The 23,292-nt window shown below is 49.4% G+C and overlaps 1 protein-coding gene across 1 annotated transcript in view; it reads left to right on the top strand.

Moving 5' to 3' along the window:
- The first annotated feature begins 246 nt into the window (after positions 1-246).
- Positions 247-23,292, top strand: part of LOC131086055 (hexokinase-1) — a 37,919-nt gene continuing 14,873 nt past the window's right edge. Inside the window, exons 1-8 of the mRNA XM_058028790.1 lie at positions 247-388; positions 6,540-6,702; positions 11,512-11,660; positions 15,928-16,047; positions 19,313-19,408; positions 21,166-21,265; positions 21,354-21,537; positions 21,706-21,861. Of these exons, the coding sequence (XP_057884773.1) occupies positions 326-388; positions 6,540-6,702; positions 11,512-11,660; positions 15,928-16,047; positions 19,313-19,408; positions 21,166-21,265; positions 21,354-21,537; positions 21,706-21,861 (1,031 nt within the window). The 5' untranslated portion in view covers positions 247-325. The remainder of the gene's footprint in view (positions 389-6,539; positions 6,703-11,511; positions 11,661-15,927; positions 16,048-19,312; positions 19,409-21,165; positions 21,266-21,353; positions 21,538-21,705; positions 21,862-23,292) is intronic.

The raw sequence follows: 23,292 nt of genomic DNA, 5'->3' as shown, positions 1-23,292 counted from the left end.
CCTGGCCACCAAGAGGGGCTTTTTGTCTCCTTTTTCCTTTTTCCCCTCAGGGAAGCCCTCAGCGGCCCGCCTCCATGGCGGCTGTGGCGCCCCTCAGGGTGAAGCGGGGCGCGGCCCTCCTCCTCCTTCTCCTCCGGCAGCAGGCCGGGCACAGCTCGGAGCCGCCGGGCGGGGCCGGGCCGGGCCCAGCAGGAGGAGGAGGAGGAGGAGGAGGAGGAGGAGGAGGAGGAAGGGGCGGCGCTCGGCTGGGCTGGGCCGGGCTCGGCGCGGCCATCCCCGGGCCCCGCATCGCTGCGTGCGCGGAGCCGCCGCTGCAGCCGGCAGGATGATCGCCGCCCAGCTCCTGGCCTACTACTTCACGGAGCTGAAGGAGGACCAGGTCAAAAAGGTCAGATGGGCATCCCCCCGCCGAGGGCCGCCCCCCGCCCACGCCTCTTGGTTTTTTTTTAATTTATTTTTTTTAATTGTTTTAAAAATATATTTTGGTTTTTTTCCGCCCGCACGATGGTTTCGTTGCTTTGTCCCCAGAGCCACCCGGCTGCGGGAGGAAGGAGGGATAACCCCGGGTTTAAACTCTCCAGAGCATCGCCGGTGGAGATGGCAGCGGGGTGCGGGTGATGGATGCACAGCGGCCGGTCCAGCAGGACCCGGGGGCTTTGGCAGTGAGGGATGGGGATGTGATGGCTTTTCATGGTGTTCCTCGGCACCAGCATCCCCGGAAAGGGAATTTCCCCTTCTTTCCAAGGATGCCTGGGAGCATCCCCACTCGAGCAGGCAGTTTTTGAATTAAGTGCCGCAGGAGGATCGGAATTCACAGGAAATGGTTGTTGGCTGTGCTCAAAAAGAAGCATTTCTATAGGCTTCTTTTCCTCCAGCATTAGGGGTTTGCTGCCGTGTGGTTGGCACAGCGCTGGGGTCGAGCACTGCCACAAGGAAAAGGGAGCGGGGCTCAGGATAAATAAAAATCATGGCAGTTAGGTCCAATATCCGAGCATATTGCAGAGCTGTAGGGAGCGGGAAGCCTGGGGCTCGGATGTGGGGACGCGGATGGGGATAATAATTGCAAATGTCGGTGTGTCGGGCTGACGTCAGGAAAGCGAGGCTTCCCCTCTGCCACCCCCTCAGGCGTGCGTGTGACCCACCTGGGCGTGTGGGCATCCCTAAAATATTCCGGGAAAGCCTCAATGGCGGCATTAGTAGCACTGATCTGTGGTGTTCTTGGGGCTTGAGCATCTCCCCAGCAGGAGGAGAGCGCCTCAGCAGCCATCCCTGTGGGCTGCTGGCTGTGCCCGGGCTGGCCTCAGCTCCGGGGTGTGGGTGACCCACCCTGCCCCACTCGAGAAAACCCAGCACAGCTCCCCGTGGTTTCCACGTCTCCTTCCCTGCTTTGGGGCTTTTGGGGGCTCTCATGAGCAGCCAGAGGCTCAGCCTGCAGCCCTGCACCTCTTCTCCTATTGCCTCTCCTGTTGCCAGGCCCGCTGTGCTCCTTTTCCTGCAGGATTTGTGAGTGCTGCTGCTGGTGCCAGGCGTGCCTGCCCGGCCAGGGCCTTCCTTCTCTGTCTCGCTGTGCGTGTTATATTTAGAAGGCCAAGATAAGCAGGAGTGTGTGTGGCGGTGAGGGCGGCAGAGAGGCTGTGGGGAAGGCTCAGAGAAACTCTGCGGTGTTCTGGGGGTTATTTATTGCAGGCTGGCTTGGCACCGTGGGGCTGCTATTGTCTGGCAGTATGGGAAACCATTTGGCCAGGGAGCTGTAAAGCATTCTTATGGATCAAGCTGGTTTTGTCTGGAAAAGCGAAGAAAGAAGGAAAACCCAGTCAAGAAAAGCAGGCTGCTGCTTTTAGAGGCCTCAAGAGATCTTTTCCTGTTTGTGTCCTTTTGGAGCGGATATTGAGCCTCCTCGGTCGTGGCTGTCCTGTGGGGAGGATGCCTGTGGCAGCTGGTGGGCTCCATTCCCTGCTTCCCCGTGGGGCAAAAGTGCTCCTGCTCCACCTCAGCGTGCTGCTGTGGGGTCCGTGCTCCATCAGTGTGCTGCTCCCAGGGATACGTGCAGGCACGGCTTCATTTCAGGTCCCTCCCTCTGCTCGGGCTTCCGGGAGAGCAGCACTTTCTGCTGCTGGTACGTGCCCGTGGCTCCGGGCTGCCGAGCGAGGCGTGGTCCCTGCTCTCCCCGTGGGTGCCAGGCTGCCCCTCTGCTCTGCCCCGCTGCTCTGCCACGGCCTGCTGGCACGGCGGGCAGGTCACCTTCAGGATGCTGCTGTGGGTCGCAGGAGGGCTGGGAAGGGGTTAAAAGTACTGACAAGCCAAAGCTGAGCTTTCTTCGTCACTTGTGACCTTCTTTTCATTTTTTTTGTTTTTAAATTCCCATCTCTGAAATGCTCTGCAGCTGCCTTTCTAAGGTGGAAACCCTGTGGAGGGGCATGGATGGGGCCGGTGGTTTCAGACCCTGCATCTAAGAGCTAGTGCTTCTCTACTGGCTCTGCTGTGTTTGTGTGTACCCCCTTGATTTTCTTTTTTCAAATCGTCATTTTTTGAATGTTTTTCAAGATGAGTCCTGGCAGGGTGGAGGTGTAGAGTTGGAGGAAGGGGTTGCTCATAGTGTGAACCCTGTGGCCCCTGCAAGAGGGGAGTGTTTTCCAGTGAAACCACTCAGCAATGGCACTTCCATGCTGCTGGGCACTGTGTCATGCCCTGTGCTGTATGAGTACACACGTGGTCCAAGCAGCTCAAGTTATCCAGATGTTTTTGCAGACAGCTGTCACCTGAATGTCTGTGACATTGTGGCAGCCCTGGCTCAGACAGGGCGCTTGGCCCGAACTCGGCTGTGGCCCCCATTTCTCTGCAGGGCTGGTTCCCATCCTGAGGGGCAAGGGAAACACAGAAATACACAGTGTACCTGCGCCGCTGCCCCGTGTGGGGAGAGCTTTGTACGGCTTTGTAAAGCTGCCTTTTGTTCCCAGCAGGTTCCTACCTGCCCCGGCACAGGGAGCCTCCAGGTGTTGCCTGGTTTCTGTCTGTCAGGGGAACAATATGTTTTTGTTGTCTTACCTGAGCGAAGGAAAAGATCTTGCCGTTCAGGAAGGAGGACGTGTGGTTGTTTAACCTTGAAAAAAGCGTGTTGGAATATAGTATAAAATGTAACAACTAGTATCCAGAAGAGCCCTGTGTTGGTGACCCGCCCTTATAAAGGCTTTTTAGGAACCGATCTGATAAATCATCAGTAAGCGCAAACAATTTCCAAATGTCTAAACTACTTGTTTTAACCTGCTTTGGCTCCTGATGAATCTCCCTCGTGCTGAAAGGAGTATGATTAGCTCTGCAGAAAAATGTTTTCGTGGTGAAGGGTTTTGGCATGGAGGTAAAATAGGTGCTGATGATTTCTGAAATTGTTCTGGGTGTGCTCTCTTCTTGACTGCTGTCAGTGTCTGGGGATGGAGGCGTGTGTTTAAGGAATGGCCTTTAAGTTTAAGCTTAAGCTAAAGGCACTGCCTGTTTAATATATAATTATTCACGACTGCTGCAGTGGCTGGATTTTCAGAAACTTCTTTTCCCTGAGTACAAACTGCGACCGGGAAAAAATATGTGAATGTGGTTCAGACGATGAAATCCTACTTTTAAAAAATTGCTCACAGATTCTGTCTCTGGTTTGTTTTGGTCTCTTTTGAGAAAAAGACAAAAAAGAAGTGCCTGAGCTCTTAGAGGAGGACTCCCATAGTGGCGGTGTGGGAAGATGCCCTTGCTCAGGGGGTGACTCTGGGGTGGCAGCTAAATAAAGGAGTGTTTCTGCTCCTTGTCTGGAATTGTTCCTGCCCTCTGCCATCCCCCGGCAAGGAAGGGCTGGTACCTGTCTCCCACGGGAGCCTCGGTGGGGCTGCTCCTGTGCGTCCTGGGCAGCCTTTCCACGGCTTCCCCCGGCTTTGAGCTTTGCTTTGCGATCGGCTTTGATTGCCGGCAGAGCAGGGAGTTATTAAACCTGCACGCCATAATCCATCCTCCAGCCCGCCCTGCCTCGGGTTATTTATGGCTATTTGCCGGGAGTTCTCCCTTGGAGGGCTGCGCTGGCTCCCTTGCTGCCACACTGCTGGAATGACTAACCCTCCTCCCGCCGGGGAGAATAAAAACCTCCCTTTTTTTCCCCCCCTATTTTATATTTTTAGTTTTCCGCGGTTCTGAAGCCGTGCCACGCAGGAGCCACTGTTGTCACTCGGTGTCCCCGCCCCGGGAGTCTCGGCGGCGCGGATGGATGGCCCGGGTGCCGTGCAAAGCCGGGCAGGGGATGCTCCCTGCGGGGAGCGTCCAGCCCAATTATGTAAGGGCGCTGGCCGCGCTCATTGGTCTCTCACGGCAGCAGAAAGAGCCCTCCCTCCCTTTTGCCTCGCTGCTGAGGGCAGCGCAGGGGCAGAGGTGGGGAGAATGGGCTCGTCAGTCCTGACTGTGCAAACGCCACAACCTGCGCTCACAGCAGCGCTTTCGGTGAGCGGGAACCCCTCCGCCCTGCTTTTGGGAGGAGGATGCAGCGCTGGGGCTTTGTAGAGGGGTGTATGAGTCTGACTGCGAGCGGTGTTTACTGTAGCTTTCACTGGGAGAGCTGGGGAATCGTGCCTCTGAGCGGCAGCGTGGGCTGCTGGAAGCTCAGCCTGAAAAAGAGGTTGGTTCCTCCCCTCCTTTCCAAAGGGAGTATCCTCATGCTCTGACATCATGGCTTTACACACTCTGCTAAAAAAAAAACATGGCAGGGTTTGCCATGAGCGAGAGACCTTCTTGCTCAGCCAGACTCCAGCCTCTGCGTCCATCCCCACGGCGTTTGGGGCTGCGGAGAGGGCACGTCCCATCCATCCAGGATTTTATCCTCGGAGCGGAAGGATGCCCGCGGCTGGCTGTGGTTGTTGCTGTGACACAGCAGGGATGTGGGGATGCTGCCCTGGGGTCTTGCATTCGGCCTCTGTTGCAGAGAACCTGAGCTCAGCTCTTCTGGCCTTCAGCTGTACGCCCGCACCGTCACGTCACCGCTTCGTGGGGAGAATGCACGGTCTCGTTTCACCGTGGCGTTATCAATCGTGGCATTGTTCCTCTGCAAGCCACGACACTGAAAAGTTCACGGCTTGTGCAGCCTCTGGCTGTGTCCCCTGTGGTCCCCAGCCCTGTGCTTGGGGACCAGGCTGGATGCTGTGCCCAGCAGCGCTCTCCATGCCTTCTGCCTGCCTGTGTAAATAAGTGCTGGGTCATGGCAGGAGGGCGCCTGGCTCAGGGAGATGCTGTCTTTGGGGAGACCTTGAGTAGGGTGGGCAGGAGTGCTTTCTGTATGAGCAATTAGATTGGTGCTGCTTTTATGGGCAGCTGAGGGTTTAATGAGATTTTGATTGCATTTCCTTTGTGAAGGGCATTATTCATCGCTTCCCGTCTCAAAGTCCCTGGTATATGGAGTGCCTGTGTGCCTGTGTTTTACATAAAGTGGTTTTTTGTGGCCTTGGTCTTGTAGGACACAAATGCCAGCTTGGAGATGAGCTGCTCTCAGGGCTTCCAGAGCAGCCAGGGAGACACAGGGAGCCTTGGCACAGAGCTGGCCTGGGGTTTAAAATGAGGTGGCTTTTCCAGTTTTGCTGGGGACAGAAAACATGGGCAGGGTTGTTTTTTTTTTTTTTTGTCTTGCTAAGCTGCAAGCAAAAGTGATCCCAAAGGTGTGGCTTCGATCAGAGCCACTTGTGGAACCAAATATCCAAGGCAGGTAAAGAAACAAGGCAAGAATAGACTGGCAACTGAGGCAAAAAGGGTGGGAGGTGTGTTTGGCAAGAACCCCTCCAGGCCATGTTGTATTTTTCAGGCATCAAAGCATCTCTCAGTCTTCCTGACAGTGAAGGTGGTTGTAATATTATGGAAAGCAATATTGTTGGAAAACTAGGACTGCCTCCTTTTTCCAAGGAGGTGAAGCAAGCTCCTGTCATTGGAAGCTGCAAGGGAGAAGTCAGCAATTTTTAATTTGATGTTTTGTCACGAGGAGGAAGGTGCCACCTGCTCACAGTCAAGTTCTGTCTTTGCAGACCCTCTGTTCGTTGTAGTTTTGGAATGGGATAGGGAGAGTGGTGTCTCATCAAAATAATTTCTCAGCCTGTGATGTAGCCCCAAAACCACTGTGGCAAGTCCTTGCCAGTGTGGGGCTTTAAGCACAAAGCACCCCCGACACCCACATCTCCCCAGCTGGGACAAGGTGCCAAAAGAGGGATTTTTAGCTCCAGCCGTTCAGCTCATGGACAGGCAGGAGAGCTGAGAAGTGGGGGCAAGGGCTGGAGGTGGTGGTGGAAAGATGGTTTTGTGTGGGAGTGAGGAGGCAAACCGATGTGGGGCTGCCATGGGATGACAGTAGGGTGGAGCTCACCTCGGGAGGCCTCGCACTCGTACGTTCTGTGTGATTTCGAGTCAGAAGATAAGGCATGAGGCTGTGTCCTGAGCTTGGCCAGAGCCCTGGGGCCGTGCTGGGGCTGCAGCAGCCTTGCAGAGAAAGAGAGGGCAGCCCTTGATGCCGGGGTGCTGTGTGTCCCCCCCAGATTGACAAGTACCTCTACGCCATGCGGCTCTCGGACGAAACGCTGCTGGACGTCATGGCTCGCTTCAGGAGGGAGATGAAGAACGGCCTCTCCAGGGATTTCAACCCCACAGCCACTGTGAAGATGCTTCCCACCTTCGTGAGGTCCATTCCTGACGGCTCAGGTAAGCAGCTGAGGGTGTGTTTTCCGTAGTCAGCACATTTGTGGGAAATGCACAATGTCCTACCAAGAACAAGAGGGATTTGCTTCCTGGCAAGCCCAGACAGGATCTCGAGGGCAGCCTCCCCTCTGTGTGCAGGTCTGTTCCCACAGATTTTGTGATCCCTTTGTCAAAGGCATCTTGGTGCCAATGGAAGGGCCCTTCCTGGCAGTCATTCACTATCCCTCAGTACATTTACTCTGAGACCTGTCTGCCGGCAGTCAGTACTTCACACAGATGATTTTTGATTCATGCAGTTCACACTCACATGACCTGGAGTCCTAAAAACGGTGGCTTTTACTGATGTGCTGTTTCCTTTAACATCTCCTCTTCTTATTTTTTCCCCAGTGGAACCGTGAACCATTACAGGCTGAATTTGAGTTTCCTGGCATTAATTTTGCATTTTGTATCTTCCTCTTCTAGACTGCCTTGGTGGAAAACTCACAGAACTTGAGGAGGATGTAGCGTGTGGCTGCAAAGCTGCTGCTCTGTTGTGCTAAGCTTTTTCCATCTGGATGCAGGACTTGTTTTTTCCATGCCCACTGTACCAGATAAAAGTGGCACAAACTGCTATCAGACACCAAAAAGGTGTTAGTTTGGTAATTGAGAACAAGATTGCCTCTGTTACTTAAAAATTACTATGTGTTTTAAAAAAATACCATATGTAGAGCATCTAAATGTATTTATAAACATTATAAAATAGTGTTTATTATTTAGTAGTAACACTGGGTTTCCCTCTCATATAGCATAAGCTGGTTAACTAATGTGGTGCCTACCACAAATTAACTAGTTTGGTGCCTACCTGTGTGCAGAGATTGCAAGAACTGCATAACAGAGTTATTACCTATTTTGAGGCTTTTTTGTTTGTTTGTTTGTTTGAGTTAAAATCGAGAATTTATTGGTGAAAGAACATGAGGCCAGGTGCTTTGTGTAAATTGGTGCTGCTGTCTGGCAGGTGGAATTCTTTGATAGCTTTGCTTTGGTGTTGCTTTCTGCCATCTCAAGCTTTTAGTTGAGATGTGACTTGCTGCCTGAGGAAAGCCAAAGGGAGAATGTGTTTGAATCCTCTGTTTCCCTTAATTTAGCAGTGCTGGCTGTTATGTTGAAATGTTGTGTTGAAATTTGCAGCCTGTTGAGAAAACCAGAAGCTGCCACACACATAGCTGGGTCACAGGCAGAGGCTGCACTCAGGGTTTGCACACGAGGTGACCTGAGGCTTTCATGTGGAATCCCAGCATTTCTACTGGGCTCCAAAATCCCTGTTTTTTTCATTGATTTGAGTTCATTTGAGTAGTGCCTTGTCCCCAGTTCCCTGCTTGGTCAGGCACTGCTCAGCACCAAACCTCAGCTGCTCGCAGTGAGTCAAATAACTTTGAAAACTGTTCCATTGTACAGTCTGGGAAGATGAGAGCTGGCCCAGGAAAAGGAGGATCTGCACATGGCCAGGAGAGGTGTGAGAGGTTGAATCTGGGAAGATGAGAGGTGGCCCAGGAAAAGGAGGATCTGCACATGGCCAGGAGAGGTGTGAGAGGTTGAATCTGGGAAGATGAGAGGTGGCCCAGGAAAAGGAGGATCTGCACATGGCCAGGAGAGGTGTGAGAGGTTGAATCTGGGAAGGTGAGAGGTGGCCCAGGAAAAGGAGGATCTGCACATGGCCAGGAGAGGTGTGAGAGGTTGAATCTGGGAAGATGAGAGCTGGCCCAGCAGCGAGCAGCCCTGGCTGTGTGCAGGCGTGTCCGTGTGTCAGGGCGTTCATTTCAGATCATGCATTACACAATTCCTTAAAAAAGAGCCTGGTGTGTTGTGTCCAGGGCCCTCAGTTCCTGCTCCTGAGCCTGCCTGGCCCCTGCCAGCCTCTCCAGGCTGGGCACACTGATGGCAGGGCTTTGCAGCACGGGTCAGAGCAAGGCAGTGCCTTGCCCGGTTCTACAGTGATCTGTGCGTGTGTGTGGGGGTGGCTGGAGCCCCTTTGGATGGGTGTTGGAAATCAGGCAGAGCCATTCCATTCTGTCCCTGAAAGGGCACGTTCTGAGGCCGGGTATGAGCAATGTTTGCTCTGAGGGGGTGTTGTGGCCTGACTCAGCCCCGTGTGCCTGGCACAGCCGTGGCACAGGTGCTGCCAGGACAGGTGCACAGCCCCTTCCCTCTTCCTCCCAAAGCTGCTGGGGGGCCCTCGGGGAGGTGGCTGCGTTGGTGTGCCCAAAGATGGCAATTTGTGCCTTCAGCTGTCCCTCCGTGAAAGCCAGAGGCTGAAAGCCTGCCCTTTTCTCTGGCCTGTCTCTAATTACTGCCTTGTAAGCTCTTTCCTCTGAGTCCAATTATTATTATGGGAGCTGACTATTCAGAAAAATACTGTTGTTTAGTTTCAGATCTGTGCTTGTGTTCTTTTTCAACAAGGAGTTTGTGAGCAATAATTCTAGAGACTCTGGAGGTGTTGATGTTAGCAGATTTTTCTCCCCTTTCATTCAGAGTTGTTTAATTTACAAAAGCCGTGAGGTTTTTCAGTCCCCAGTGCCCAGAATGGTACCTCAAGCTAATTCAAAATGCTTTCAAAGTCCAGATAAATTCACAGCAGGTTTGATTGGGCCTTGGTGTTACAAAGCACAGATTAAATGCTGCTACTTGGGTTTAATTCCACAAGTGCACTAAGAGAAAACTCTAGTTGCATTCAGAAAGCTTTACACTCTAGTTCAGAGACCTTTTAAAGGGTGAAGGATGATTCTTAATAATTTTTTGCCTTGCAATGAGCTTGATGGTGCTGGAAATCAAGCACCCTAACCCGTTAATTTATTTACAAGGAAGGTATTTCAGAAGTGTAGTGTTTGTTTGAGGTAAACACTAAAAAGGGCCAGCTGGTCCTGTGTTGATTTTCCCATTAGTTCTTGGGGGTAATGGCCTGCACTCAACAGATGATACCCATAAGATAAAGCTTATTTGGGTGTTTGGCTTAATGAGAAACTTGTGCTCAGTGTTTGACTTCCACACTGGCTGCGGTGAAGTGGGTTATGCATTTTTTATGCTGAGCCAAATAAAGGGAGCTGCATCTCCATTTTGTGTGTGCTCATGCTTTAAGTGACATTTGTACTGGTGCAAAGCAATGTTTAAAGCCACACTGCTCAAAAACAGGTAGGGAAGCACTGCAAGATCTGTTTTACCAAACTCAGCTTGCCCATGTCTTGGGCAGCAGGAAGGACAAGTTGCATTGCAGTGCAGTGAAATTTGGAGATGTATTAGAAGCTGTGGGCTCCCACTGTAATTTTGCTGTGTTTTTCTGTATGGAGTTTATTGTTCTTTGTGGTTTCTCACATGACAGTGTTTTGTTTCTGTGTTACACTGCAACCTTGGAAATCCAAAGGGACATTTGCAGTGTGTTTTTGCCTCTCTTGGTCTGTTTCTGTTTAAGATCCTGTCCTGAGGGACACCTTGTGCAGTTCATCTGCTTTGCTGACTGGGATGGGGCTCCCAGAGGTGCAGGGGGTGATGAGGAGGAGCAGCTCACTAGGTCAGACTTTAGGAGTTTTGACATGAGATTGGACAGAACAATCTCAGAGGCAAGAATGGCTCTGGAAATGCTCGTGGATAAATTGCATACCTGGAATTTTCATGACAGCCTGGGGTCAGAAGGCTCTGGGAGCTGAGTGTGTTTGAGATAGCACGTCACAACAATCTCCCCAGCTGCTTGAGCTTCTTCCACTTTGAATTTAGGTGGAAGTGGAAAAACAGCAATGTTAGGAACGGCCTTCACAAAGCCACAGCTGATGAGCAAGATGATGAGAAAACTGCCTTTGCTCTGCTGCCCTCTGAGCAGCCTCAGTGAGCGTGGGGATGCCATGCACAGACACAGATCCTTGCCAAGAGCCCTGGTGATTATCTGCAGCCTGGACACGCACTCCTGTGTGAGAAAGCTGTGCTCTCTGCTTCCCTACACATTATCTTTTGGCAGACTTTGGCAATCCCTGTCTTTGCTCCCTCTTCTGTAGGGCACGAGATAGCACAGCAGGTCAGGCAAATATGTTTGCCTTGCTCTCCAGGGGTGCCAGAGGTGCCATTGCTCTGACAGCCAGCCCACGTGCCTGCAGTCTGTGACATTGCAGGCTGCTGGATTGGCTTCAGCTCTCTCCAGCACAGGGGGAGATGGAGGTGCACCCCAATTGTTTCCTCCTGGGCAGATATTAGGAGCTCTGTGCAAGGCATCACAACTTCTGAGTAACTCCTGCAGCAGTACAGGGCTGGTTTTTTAAGCTGTCCTTTCTCTGACTTCTCTTACCTGTCTGCAGTTTGCAGTGAATCTCAGCCTTTCTGGACATGAGATTAGGGGTGGTTCCTACTTTCATTACATCTGTGTGTAATTTGTTGATTTTAGAGGTTTAGTTTTAGATTAATTTTAGACACAGGTTTAGTTACAGCAAAAAGCTGCTTGTCAGTGGTCTGGCATCCCTTCATTTTACCGTCTCTGCTTTCAACATCTCTTTAGGGTCTCTCCTGAGATCTCTGCTCTGCCATCTTCATCATGAGATCAGGATACAGACTGTTCACTGTTTTGAATTCAACTTCATTGCAGTTTCCTGTGTGTCAGTGGTGGTTGGCTTTGCCATTGCACCAGTTAGGGAATTTAGGGAATCAGACTGATGGAATCAGGTTCACGTGGACGCCCTGCAGCTGCCACTGTAGGGACTGGACATTTGCTTCAGTGCTGCACTTAACCAAGCTTGATGTTTCCCAGATTTGTGTTGCATGTGATTTTTAATGGCTCGTGTCTTGTTTTCCACATAGAGAAAGGAGATTTCATTGCACTGGATCTTGGTGGCTCCTACTTCCGAATCCTTCGGGTGAAGGTTTCGCATGAGAAAAAGCAGACGGTGCAGATGGAGAGTGAAATCTACAACACCCCAGAGGACATCATGCACGGGAGTGGGACACGGGTAAGCACCCCTTCCTTGGCACATCTCTCTGGAGATTAGCTCCTTGGGTTTTAGAAAATCCCACGAGACTGAGCTTAGCTTTGTAACAGCTGTACCTACAGCGTGCAGCCTGCACCTCAGTGTCAGCACTGAAAAGGAGTGAGCAGTGTGACAGAGCATGCATGGGTGCTGCAAAGCTGTCATCCCATGGGAGACTTCTGGATAAGAGAGGGAAAAAAATGGCTTAGAAATAAAAATTCTGGCTTTTATCGTCAACTTACTTTGCATTAGTACAAATGGAGAGCAGGAAAACAACTTAGCCTTTGTAAGCAATGAACATGACCAGCCCTGCAATTGTAGTGTTGGATGAGGGGTAGGAATCACCATGACAGCCACATCTCTGTGCTGGCAGTCTGAGCAACTCAGCATTCATGAAAAGTACAAGTACACTGAAAAAATTACGGTACGGGAAGCTGATAGAATGTGTTGGCACAGCTTCACTTAAGTTTTGTTGAGTAATTGAAAGGGTTTTTTTTTTTCAGTCTTCCTTGTTCCAAGAGTAGAAAATATTTGTATCCATTCACTCGGATTTCAAATTGAGCTCTTTGAAAGTATTTTTTTTTTTTTATGATCAGGAAGTGGATTACACTGGCGGATTTGTCTCCGTGTCAGCCTAAGGCAAAACAAGTAATTTTCACTGTTGGAAACAACAAGGTTTCTACACTTTTTATTAGAATGAGGTGCTGTTCAGGAGTGTGAGACCTGCAGGAAACGTAAAGCTTGTTTCAGAAGAACAAGCAAAATAGGAGGGAAAGAAAAATTATGGGAACAGCATTTTTACCTTTCATATATTTTCTGTAGTCACCTTAATACCTTTATTGTCTGTGTGAGTGCAGCAGTGAGTGTAAGATGGCACTCATGGCTTGTCAGTAGAACTGATAAAAGCATTGCTGTCATATCTGAACCACAGCAGTGAAATGACCTTCTTGCAAGGACTCTTCCTAACCTCATTGCTTTGTTTTTGGGCCAGAAGGTCGTGCAGTGGCTTTCCCACAGGGTGGATTTGGAGCTGAGCTGAGCTGAGCTGCCTGTGGCTGCCAGGGGCAGGGGAGCTGGGTGGGCTGCTCAGAGGCTGCAGGGCGGCACCAGGGGCTGTTTGTTTGTCCATGGATGGGTGTCAGGAGCTGGAGGCTGACAGGATCTGCAGGCTGGCTTTAGGGGATTCTGATAAGGGTGGTAAGGAGGAGCTGGGATGGGAGACATCAGGCCTGCTTTCTTTCCATGTCTTTGTCATGTCTGTGTTTTAATTTTTCAATATCCAGAGGCCATTTGGCTGCTGGGAAGCAGCAGCGTGGAGCTCAGGCTGATAGGCTTTGTCATGGCTTTTAGGCTAAAAAAAAGGCAAGCAAGGCTTCTGCTGACCCCATGGGCACAGCATTGAAGTACCAGGAGAACGAGGGGAGAACTTGGAAGCATTATCAGAACAGCAGCGGGGTTTGAAGTTGTTCTGTGATGATGTCCAGTGCTTGCTGTGTGCCCTCAGAGGGAAGCATGGGGGATGCCCAGGGGGCAGGCAGGCAGCTGATGATTTGGTTTGTGACTGATGCCTATCCTTGAGGTTTTCTGACATGTCCGAGCCAGATTTGTGGAATACTTGGACTGAGCTGCCTGTGTAGGGTAGGCTGCTAATGATTCCCAGCAAGCTGTGTCATTAACTTTGCTGAGTTACACTCCTAAAGCTTAGTGCCTAATCAGCTTATTGAAAGATTGTGATTTATGGCTTCACCTCTCACTAACATGGTTCATTTTGGTATTTTCTACTTCACGGCATTCAAACTTCCAGTTTTGTCCATCTGTCAGGCATGGGCTCACAGTTTTGCCAGTCACAGACAGTTTCCCATTGAAGTCAAGGGTAAAACTCTGATTCACTTCAGCAGTGTAGTAGCAGGTCTAAAATTTGTAAGAGTCCTGTCTCCTGTGTCAGCTCAGTGAATGGGAATGTACCTGAGACTTGATTTTGGTGTTGCTTTTTGTGTTCTGCCACCACTGCAGGTAACTTATGGATTTGTGGCTGTTCTCTGGATCTGAAACTGTGGTTTCCTTGCTCCTTAAAGCATCCCCACTGAGGGGCTTGGGTCTGAGCTTGGATCTCCAGTTGCTTGTCCAAGTCTCCTGTCTGCTGGCCAAATGCATCCTTGTGGAGACCTCTTGGAGCCCAAGAGGCAGCTCCTTGGTCAGGGGAATTAAGCCTGATCTAAGACCCAGCTCAGGGTCTCAGGCTGCATTGCCTCAGGTCTATAAATCAGACTGATCCTTTCCTCTTGGCTGTGGCATTCTCTCTGTCCATAATTTTGACATATGATAAAATATTTGGCTCACACTGTTCCCTACTGCAAATCTGTGGGTAAAAGAAGATTTTGATTTTTTCCTCAGTGCACCTTCCCTACTTTAATGAAATTTTACTGGATTTTTGTAATGTTGCCTCTACTGTCCAGTCAGAGTCATTTGGCACTGGCGAGGTTTGAATGTTAATGTGGGCATGGACACACACTTTAGTCTCCTCAGGAAAAATTATGAGTGTCAGTGGTAGCAAAGCCAATAAATGCCTGTCTCTTTTCTGCTTTAGAGCCATGCCATCCCTCTGTGGTTTATGAGCAGCAGCAGCACAGCCAGACCCTGCATCAGACCCTGTAGTCCTGGAAGCAGTTGAAAGTTTAGTAGGATTGAGTATTCAGCAAGATACTTTCAGATGGGAAGCATAATCAAAACACAGACTCCTGCTGTTTCTGTGTTCCTCCTGGAGAAGTTGCCATATTTTATTATGTAAATGTAGTTCTTTTCCTAGTTCCTCCGTCCCTCATCTGGACAGCTGAAGATTGTCTTCCAGAAGTGCAGCAGAGTGCATTGCATTCCCAAGTTGTTTCTCTGCGTGGGCTCAGGAAAATGTCTTTGATTTGCCCAGGGCAATGAATGGCAACATTCTCCCTGGGAAACCACTGTACTTTTCCTTAATCAAATCTGACCTCATTTAAGGCATGACTTTAAGGTGTTCAGTTTAATTGTAACATTACACACACTGTTTCTCGACCTGCTTTGAAGGACAGAATATTCCTGTTCATCCTTTGTAATTGCTGCAGTCTGTCTGTGGTACATTCCTGTCTCTCCAAGACTCTCAATTGTTCTTAATAAAGCTGTGTGGGCTAATTGGAACCAACAGATGTCTTTGTGCACTCCCTCCCAGTTATCCCCAGTCTTCTAGGCAGATTACCTCCTCTCATCCCACCAATGCTGTAGACAGGATTTGTTTAATTTTCTTTGGGTTTTTGTTTTTCAGGGAGTTAAAATGTGAGGCCCAGTTATATCCTGGGGCAGGCAGTGACTTGTTAATAGCTTGCCATCCATCTGTGGCATGGGTCAGTTGAAGGCATGTCTGGCTTTCTGGTGCTGGTAAATACAAACCTGTGGTTTTGTTGTCTCAATTGCTCAGGCTTGGTTTCAGCTTTGAGCATAGCAGTCTACCTGAGGGGCTTTCCAGGTGCTTTGTGCCTGCCTGGTTCCTGGCCTGGCTGACAGGGACACAGAGTGCCATGGTCACAGGTGCCATCTGGGTGGGAGTTGGTACCCACAAGCCTGGTGCAGGCTGCCTGCATAGTTCAACCTTTCAAAAAATGCAGAAAACATCCCCATTTTGAGTTGTTTCTCAGAACATGGGAAATATTTAGATGAATCCCTCGGGTTTCCTTTTTGTTTGCTTATTGTGTGCTTTGGGAATAGATTTGAGATGATGTTCTTTTGGGTGGCTCCTGCAAAGTGCTGGGTTCTCTGCTCTCAGCAATGCTTGAGTGAAGCAGATGTCTTCTCTGCATCACTGTAAAAGTGCTCAACCTCCTCTGGGACTGGATCCCAAATGTTCTTTGGACTGGCTCCTTCCTGTTATAGAAAGGTTAAAAGAGCATTTCTGTTCTCATCAGATGTTAAGTGGAAGGGTTACAGCAGGCTTGGGAGCCACGAGCCTCTTGTTTCAGGAAGTGTTTTTATATGGGTGTAAAAGATGCCTGCAGAATTAGGTGTGTAAAAGGACAGTGCATTTCATAATGTATTAATTATTAAGGTGTTAATATGCCCTGCTTGAGAGTACTTTCATAGCTATGCCATTTATACATCTTTTAAAGTCTGGAGAGCTATTTTCCTCTTTCCCCTCACTCAGAGCAGTTTTCATGTGAAGTTTGAAACATTTTCTCCCTGAAGCTGTATCTCTAATCACAGTGGTTTTATATTTTTCTTACAGCTTTTTGATCATGTTGCTGAATGCCTGGGAGACTTTATGGAGAAACAACAAATCAAAGACAAGAAACTGCCAGTCGGGTTTACATTTTCCTTCCCCTGTCGACAATCCAAGCTAGATGAGGTAAGAAGATTTCACAATTTTCTTAATACACAGAAGAGCTGCCATGTCATTAAAGCAGTATCCCAGACAGGTCTCGTTTGGGGGATAAATGAGTATTATCTTTCACTGTCAGACTGTGTTTGTGTTTATGTTTCTGCCTGAAAGAGCTGGGTGACAAAAGAGGAGGAGACAGCCAATGTTTTGTGCTGAGCTCCTCAGTGTTACTGCTTACCATGGCAAGGATGGGATAACCAGACTGTGCAGTGACTGCAGAGATTCCCAGGGCAAGGATGGGGTAACCAGCCTGTGCACTGACTGCAGAGATTCCCAGGGCAAGGATGGATATAACCAGCCTGTGCACTGGCTGGTGAGATTCCCAGGACAAGGATGGGATAACCAGCCTGTGCACTGACTGCAGAGATTCCCAGGGCAAGGATGGATATAACCAGCCTGTGCACTGGCTGCTGAGATTCCCAGGGCAAGGATGGGATAACCAGCCTGTGCACTGACTGCTGAGATTCCCAGGGCAAGGATGGGATAACCAGCCTGTGCACTGACTGCAGAGATTCCCAGGGCAAGGATGGGATAACCAGCCTGTGCACTGGCTGGTGAGATTCCCATGGCAAGGATGGGATAACCACCCTGTGCAGTGACTGCTGAGATTCCCATGGCAAGGATGGGATAACCAGCCTGTGCACTGACTGCAGAGATTCCCAGGGCAAGGATGGGATAACCAGCCTGTGCACTGGCTGGTGAGATTCCCATGGCAAGGATGCTGTGGTGTTTTCCTCCTTTTGCTCCTTGTACCACAAATGACTCAGCAGGCTCCTGGTACAGCATTGCCATGGCAACGGTGTAGCAAAGAGTGCAGGAAAAGTTAAATCTGCACAAAACACACAGAGGTTGCCCTGTTAAAGCATGACCTGCGTTTCCAGCTTGCAGCTCTCTAGGTTAGCCTGGTGCAACAGCCCCCCAGATGCTGGTGCTGAGGAGGGCAGGTGAGGCCATGGTTTTCATCACATTTCAGACTTGGGCAGTGCTGAGAGCTGAACCCATGGGTGCTGACTAACTGAGGGTCTGAAAGCAGTTCAGAGCAGAGAGCTGCCTTCACCTGCATCAGTCAGAGGAGATGAGTCAATCCTGGGGCAGCTCTCCCACCTGGCTGTGGTGCACGGTGAGGCTCCTGACCACAGCAGAGCCGTGCTGGGGTTGTGGTTGTGAAGTTGAGTTGCCCTTGGGAAGGTTTGTTTGCTGCACGATGAAAGGTGCTTGTTTGCGGGCTGGTTTGCTCCAGGCAGCTGGGATGGAGTCCTGCTCGTGTGGGACAGGGGCAGGCAGCACGTGGGGGGCCATGGGGACACCCGAGCAGTGCCAGAGTGGAGTGGGGTAGTAACAAGGCAAGGGAGGGTTCCTCCTGAAGAGAAATCCTACAACAAAAAAAAAATATTGACAGTCTTGCTGATGTGTTTTGAGTGTTTGAAAAATGTTTTCTCTGGATTCTGTGGGCCAGGTTTGTTCTTGGATTGCTGCTTCTGTGAGGCTGTGCTTGCCTGGGTGCTGTTTCCTTGTGCTTGGGGAGCAGGAGGAGGCAAGGTGGTCCCTGTTTGCTCCAAGGGTGATAAGATGGGCACTGCATGGTTGGGCCCCACTCAATCCTGCTGCGTTCCAAGGGCTCCTTCCTGCTGCCGAGGCTTTGCTGGGGAAGGAGAAATTCCTTCCAGCACAGCGGCCAGTCATGCTGAGAGGAGCTGCTCTTTGCCAGTGTGGTTTGACCAGTTCCTTATAAAAGTTTAGTGAAACAAGGTGCCCTTTTTGCCCATGAAGGCTGTGCCAGCTTTGCCCACAGTTTCCCTGCACAGCAGCACGGGGCTTTGCTGGGTTTCTAAATGGTGCCCACAAGGGCAGCACATTGGCAAAACTTGCACAAACTGAGTTTGTAGTCAAGGGGTAGGAGAGTATCTCCTGGTCTGGAAGGAGCTGCCCTGACCCTCTGTTCCCTGTAGCTGTCTCAGTTTGGAGGGAAAATTTGACTTTTAAGCTGAGATATGGGCAAACATATGCTTGGGCAGTGGCTGCTTGTGCCTACAGGCTTCAGCTTTTCTGGTTTTTAGCTGCTTGGACTCCTGTTGTGGCAGATGTGAATATTGTGGTGGGTATGGAAAGCTGAGCTGGTTTGAGTTGTCCTTCTGTCAGTTGATTACTGTCAATACTCTTTTCTTTCTTTTATTATTATTTACCTGTGCACTGAATGCTCTGATTCAGCCAGGAATTATGCAAATAGCAAAAAATCAGTGTAGTCGTTACCTTGGGGGATTTGCAGGCTCCTCATGATGGTTTGCAGGCAAGGAATTCAATACCAGGATTTCCTTTTTGATCTGTGCTGTAAAGTAGGGACATGCATTGTTACATCTCCAGTATTTTCATTTGCCTCAACCCATAAACACAATCCCACAGTCAAACAAGCCCAGACAGATGGGAGTCCAGGCAGTGAATGTGCAGCAGCCTGATCCCCACTGCAGCTGAATCCTGGACATGCCAGCATCACATCCCTGCTCTGTAGTCAGTCCTGTACAGTCAGCTTTTTCTGAAAGCACTCTATTTCCATGGCCCAAAAGGATCAAATGGTTTTCCAAGAAAAACTGTCGAGGAGTAGCAGGGAGAAGAGTAGGCTGAAAATACAAAATGCAAACACACCATTTTCTAGCAAGGGATGGGGGAAAAGAATTTTCCATCTTTCATCTCACTGTAATTAGGCTCTAAGATCACCAATTGTTAGAGGTCTGTCACAGACATCTTTTCTGGAAAACACTTTCCTTAGGATTTTTCCTCCTAAGAGAAGCTGAGAGGCCTCAGGAACAAAATGTAAACAATGGTTATCTGCTGCTGTGGAGTGCAACAGGTGCATCTGTGATTGGTCTCATGTGGTTGTTTCTAATTAACGGCCAATCATAGTCAGCTGGCTCAGACTCTCTGTCCGACATACAAGCCTTTGTTATCATTCCATTCCTTTTCTATTCTTAGCTGGCCTTCTGATGAAATCCTTTTTTCTATTATTTTAGTATAATTTTAATATAATATATATCATAAAATAATAAATCAGCCTTCTGAACCATGGAGTCAGAGCCTCATCTCTTCCCTCATCCTCGGACCCCTGTGAACACAGTCACAGAGGTCATGTGAGAAAAGAGACCTGAAGATTCATTTGAGGTATAAAATCTTGTTTTTAAGGAAAAAGAAAAAACATCAGTGTTGATTTATGTTGAATGTTGCTGTGTTGTTTTGTCAGGGTTTCCTGATAACCTGGACGAAGCGCTTCAAAGCGAGCGGAGTGGAGGGGGCAGACGTCGTGAGGCTGCTCAACAAGGCCATCAAGAAACGCGGGGTAAATTGCACTTCTTTTTCTCTTTTAGCTGCATCTCAGCTTTGTCAGGGACCTCTCTTCATGTCACTCACTTGAGCAGGTGGTCTGAGTGGTGCTGGAGCTCTGCTTCCCTGCATGAAAGCGCGTGGGTTTGCTGGAGAAACGAGGCGGCGCCAGAGCTGCCGTGTGGAAGCTGTGATTTTCCTCACAGCACTGAGCCGAGTTGCTGCGTCGTGGATTTTTGCTGGCAACCTTCAGTGATTTTATCACTCTTCAGAAACTGGAGAAGTGCTGTGTGGCAGTGCTGTGGCTTTTCAGTGATACTGACACTAAGTCCCATTCTTGAGAAACTTGTTTCTCCTTTTCTCCTGGACTCAGCTGAGCTGTGCACCTGCTGTGCGTGGGAGCAGGAGAGGAGCTGAGCTGAGGAGAAGGGGATTTCAGGCTCAGCAGGCTCTTGCTCCCTGCAGTTTCTCTGTGTTGACTTTATAGACAGTCAAGGTGACCAGGTTGCTGATTTAAACAAATAAAAAGGCACTGAGTGAGAGAGGGAATGAATTTGGGTTTGCATGATGCTTGCAGCCAGGTCATATGCTGATTACTCAGCATCCAAAAATTCACTGGAAGGTGTGAAGTATTTGCTTTCTTTGGGCAGTTGTGGACTCAAGCAAACCTGAGTTTTGCCCTCTCCAAACAACATTACAGGAGTCAGTTACTATCATTAGACTTGGCAGAATCTCACACACGGAAGGACCTGGAAAGAAATGGCTGCATGTAATTTATTTAATTACATTATTTTAGTATGAACATCTTCACTTGAAATAAAGCACATTGATGGTTGAAGTAAACCTATAAGAAATATTTTCTAGATTGAAGCCTCAAGCAACTGCTTCAAACCATTCCATGATATTTCAGTGCAAAGTTCCTTCTCCCTCATGCATAGGCCTTTTCTTTCCTGCCTGTGTGCTTATGTGAGAGCAGGCCTGTGCTCTCTGGAGTGATCCTGGTGCTGTTTTATTGCTTGCATTCGTCTGCTCTCACTGCCTTCCTTCTTGGCTACGTGGGATGGGGAGCTGGCAGACAGAACAGAGAATATTTTAAAAGATGAGCTGTGGTATTCAGACAGATTATTTGTCTCCTGTTCCCTGTGAGACTCTTTGCTGAAAGGAAACCGGTGAGGAACAGGAGCAGCGTTTTCCAGAGCAGCCCTGTGGCCCAAGCTGTTGGAATTTGAAATGTAGGGAATTCTCAGAACTTTGGGCCTGACAGCCAAAGTTTAGAATTAAACACAAGATTTGATCTGAGACCTTGGGAAAAGCTTCCAAACTTAGGTGCTAGAAGCAAGAATCTGGATTTATAGTTTGAAGCAGAAACACTTTAAGCTAAGTGGAGGAAAGTTGAGAGTTTTAGAGTTTAAGATATAAAAATGAAAGTAGCTACAAGGGTAAACAAGAAGTTTAGAATGCAGTAATGTAGGTTTGTGTGTTATAATATGATTGACAAAGAAAGCTTACACTGTAGCATGAGTCCATAAGATGAAATATTTAAGGATTGAGTCAGAAACATATATAGTGTTTTATTAGTCAATAAATCCTTAAAAGATCTTGTAACTAGGAGTCTTGTGACCTTCTGAACCAGTAAAGATGTGAGCCAAACTCACCCTTCCTACCTACGTAGAAGATAAAAAAATAAACCGCACCATCAAAAGCACCTCAGAGCTGCTGTCTGTAACTCACTGAGAACTCTTTGCAAAATGCCCGTGCCCTGTTGCTCCCCAGGACTACGATGCAGACATCATGGCAGTGGTGAACGACACCGTGGGCACCATGATGACCTGTGGCTTTGACGACCAGCGCTGCGAAGTCGGCCTCATCATCGGTAACGCTCGGGGCGGGCGCGGGCGGCTCTGCCTCTGCCTCTGCCCCTGCCCGGCCCGCTCAGCACCTCCTGCTCTGCTTGCCCCCAGGCACGGGCACCAACGCCTGCTACATGGAGGAGATGAGGCACATCGACCTGGTGGAGGGGGACGAGGGCAGGATGTGCATCAACACCGAGTGGGGGGCCTTTGGGGACGACGGCTCGCTGGAAGACATCAGGACCGAGTTCGATCGGGAGATTGACCGCGGATCCCTGAATCCTGGCAAGCAGCTGTGAGTCATTTGTGCACGTGTGTTTTCTGCTCTGTGCCCCGTTTCCCTCTTGTGTTAGCAACTCTGCAGCTCAGTAAAGCCTTGCCTGTGGTGAGGCAAAGCTCTGGCTGGGCTCTGCTTCCCAGTGCTGCCCATGGATTCGTGCGTGACTGCTGTCCTCTCCTGCAGGTTTGAGAAGATGGTCAGTGGGCTGTACATGGGGGAGCTGGTAAGGCTCATCCTGGTGAAGATGGCCAAGGAGGGGCTGCTCTTTGAGGGGAGAATCACCCCTGAGCTTCTCACCAAAGGGAAGTTTGAGACAAAGCATGTTTCTGCCATTGAAAAGTGAGTAATGTATCCCTTTTCACTCCTGGGGCTTCACAGTGACTCTGAATGTTAATTTTCCTGCTCTTGTTGCTTTGTGTGCTGCATTGGGGATATCTGCCATTCTCTACTGCCTGCACAGAGCTGGCATGTGGGGACCCCCAGCAGACAGTCTGTGCCCTCCTCCCCGAGATTTCTCCCTTCTTCTGTGTTGGGAGGAGCTCTAAAGTCTGCCAGTCCACGCAGCTTTCGGGGTACGAGCTGCAGTACCTCTCTCACTGCTCACAGAGCTGCCACCCCGCAGCTAAACATGGCAGTGAGTTGGCTTAGTGCCTCCTAGCAAATGCTTGTGCTGCTCCTTGCTGTATCCCTGGGACTGCTGGGCAGGAGGAAAACAAGTGTGACAAGGCAGAGCATTCAGTCTCGTAGGCAGGGCCGGGTGCTGCACGGTGACCTCTGAGCTATGTGCCAGTTGGTTTCTTAGAGTGTCATCACCCCTTTGCTCAGTGCTCACAGGCTCTTCCCCCCTGTGTTTTTAAAATTCACATCACTGGGATAGTTTATACCATAGTCATTGGGCTGGATTTTCTTTTTGAAATGGCAAGTACGACTCCAAGAGAACAGCCAGTAACTTGGGTAATGCCTGTTCCTCCTGCCACAGTTTACTCCTCTCCTTGCAGACCACGTTATCTGAACAGCTTTTCATTAAATTTTAGCTTTTAATTTGTTTTAACCACAGCGGTCTGTGTTGTGGACCAAAGTATTGTTGAACAGCAGTGAGAAAAAATGCAATTATTGAGAAATTCAGTAACAAAGAGAAAAAATTTGCCCTGAAATCCCACCTTACTTCCTGAAGAGGCACTTTGGTTATAAGTGGGGGGTACGTGCCTGTACAGCTTCAAATTTCTAGCTGGTGCTAGCAAGATGCAAGAGTCCTTAAAAAGATGTATGGAGTGCACTCAGGGATGACAAGATATATATCCATTTTGTTTTTGTGTGGGAAATGGCTGAGCTGGACAAGGCCAGAAGATTTGCTCTCAGGCTGGATGCTAATGAGGAAAAATAAAATGTAAGAGGCAGAGATTCAGTGGGGTTGTAAAAGCCTGAAAAGAGACCCGTTAGGATGAAATTGCTTAGGCAACCTTTGCTTAGGGTTTTGTCTTTCACACTGGGCTTAATTTATCCAGGCATGCAAAGGAATGAGTGTGGGATTAGGTGTGCTGAACTGTGGGGCTGCTGCTTCATGCTCAAGAGAAGCCATTTGCAGTTTCAAGCATCACTGTAATGAAAAAACACTTGAATTGCTCCAGGTCCTCCCCGTGGTGTGGCTGCCTGGCATTGGATTGTTTGTAGGTGGCACGCGGTGCCTGGTACCTGCAGTGTTTGTAGGTGGCATGTTTGCACCAGGAAAACATGTGGCTTTAGTGGAAGCAGCTTTAATGGAAAGCTTTT

Source organism: Melospiza georgiana, chromosome 8 (genome assembly GCF_028018845.1).
Source record: "Melospiza georgiana isolate bMelGeo1 chromosome 8, bMelGeo1.pri, whole genome shotgun sequence".
NCBI classification, from domain to species: domain Eukaryota; kingdom Metazoa; phylum Chordata; class Aves; order Passeriformes; family Passerellidae; genus Melospiza; species Melospiza georgiana.
Note: the sequence above shows the minus strand (reverse complement) of the source record. Positions and strands in the feature narration are given on the sequence as shown.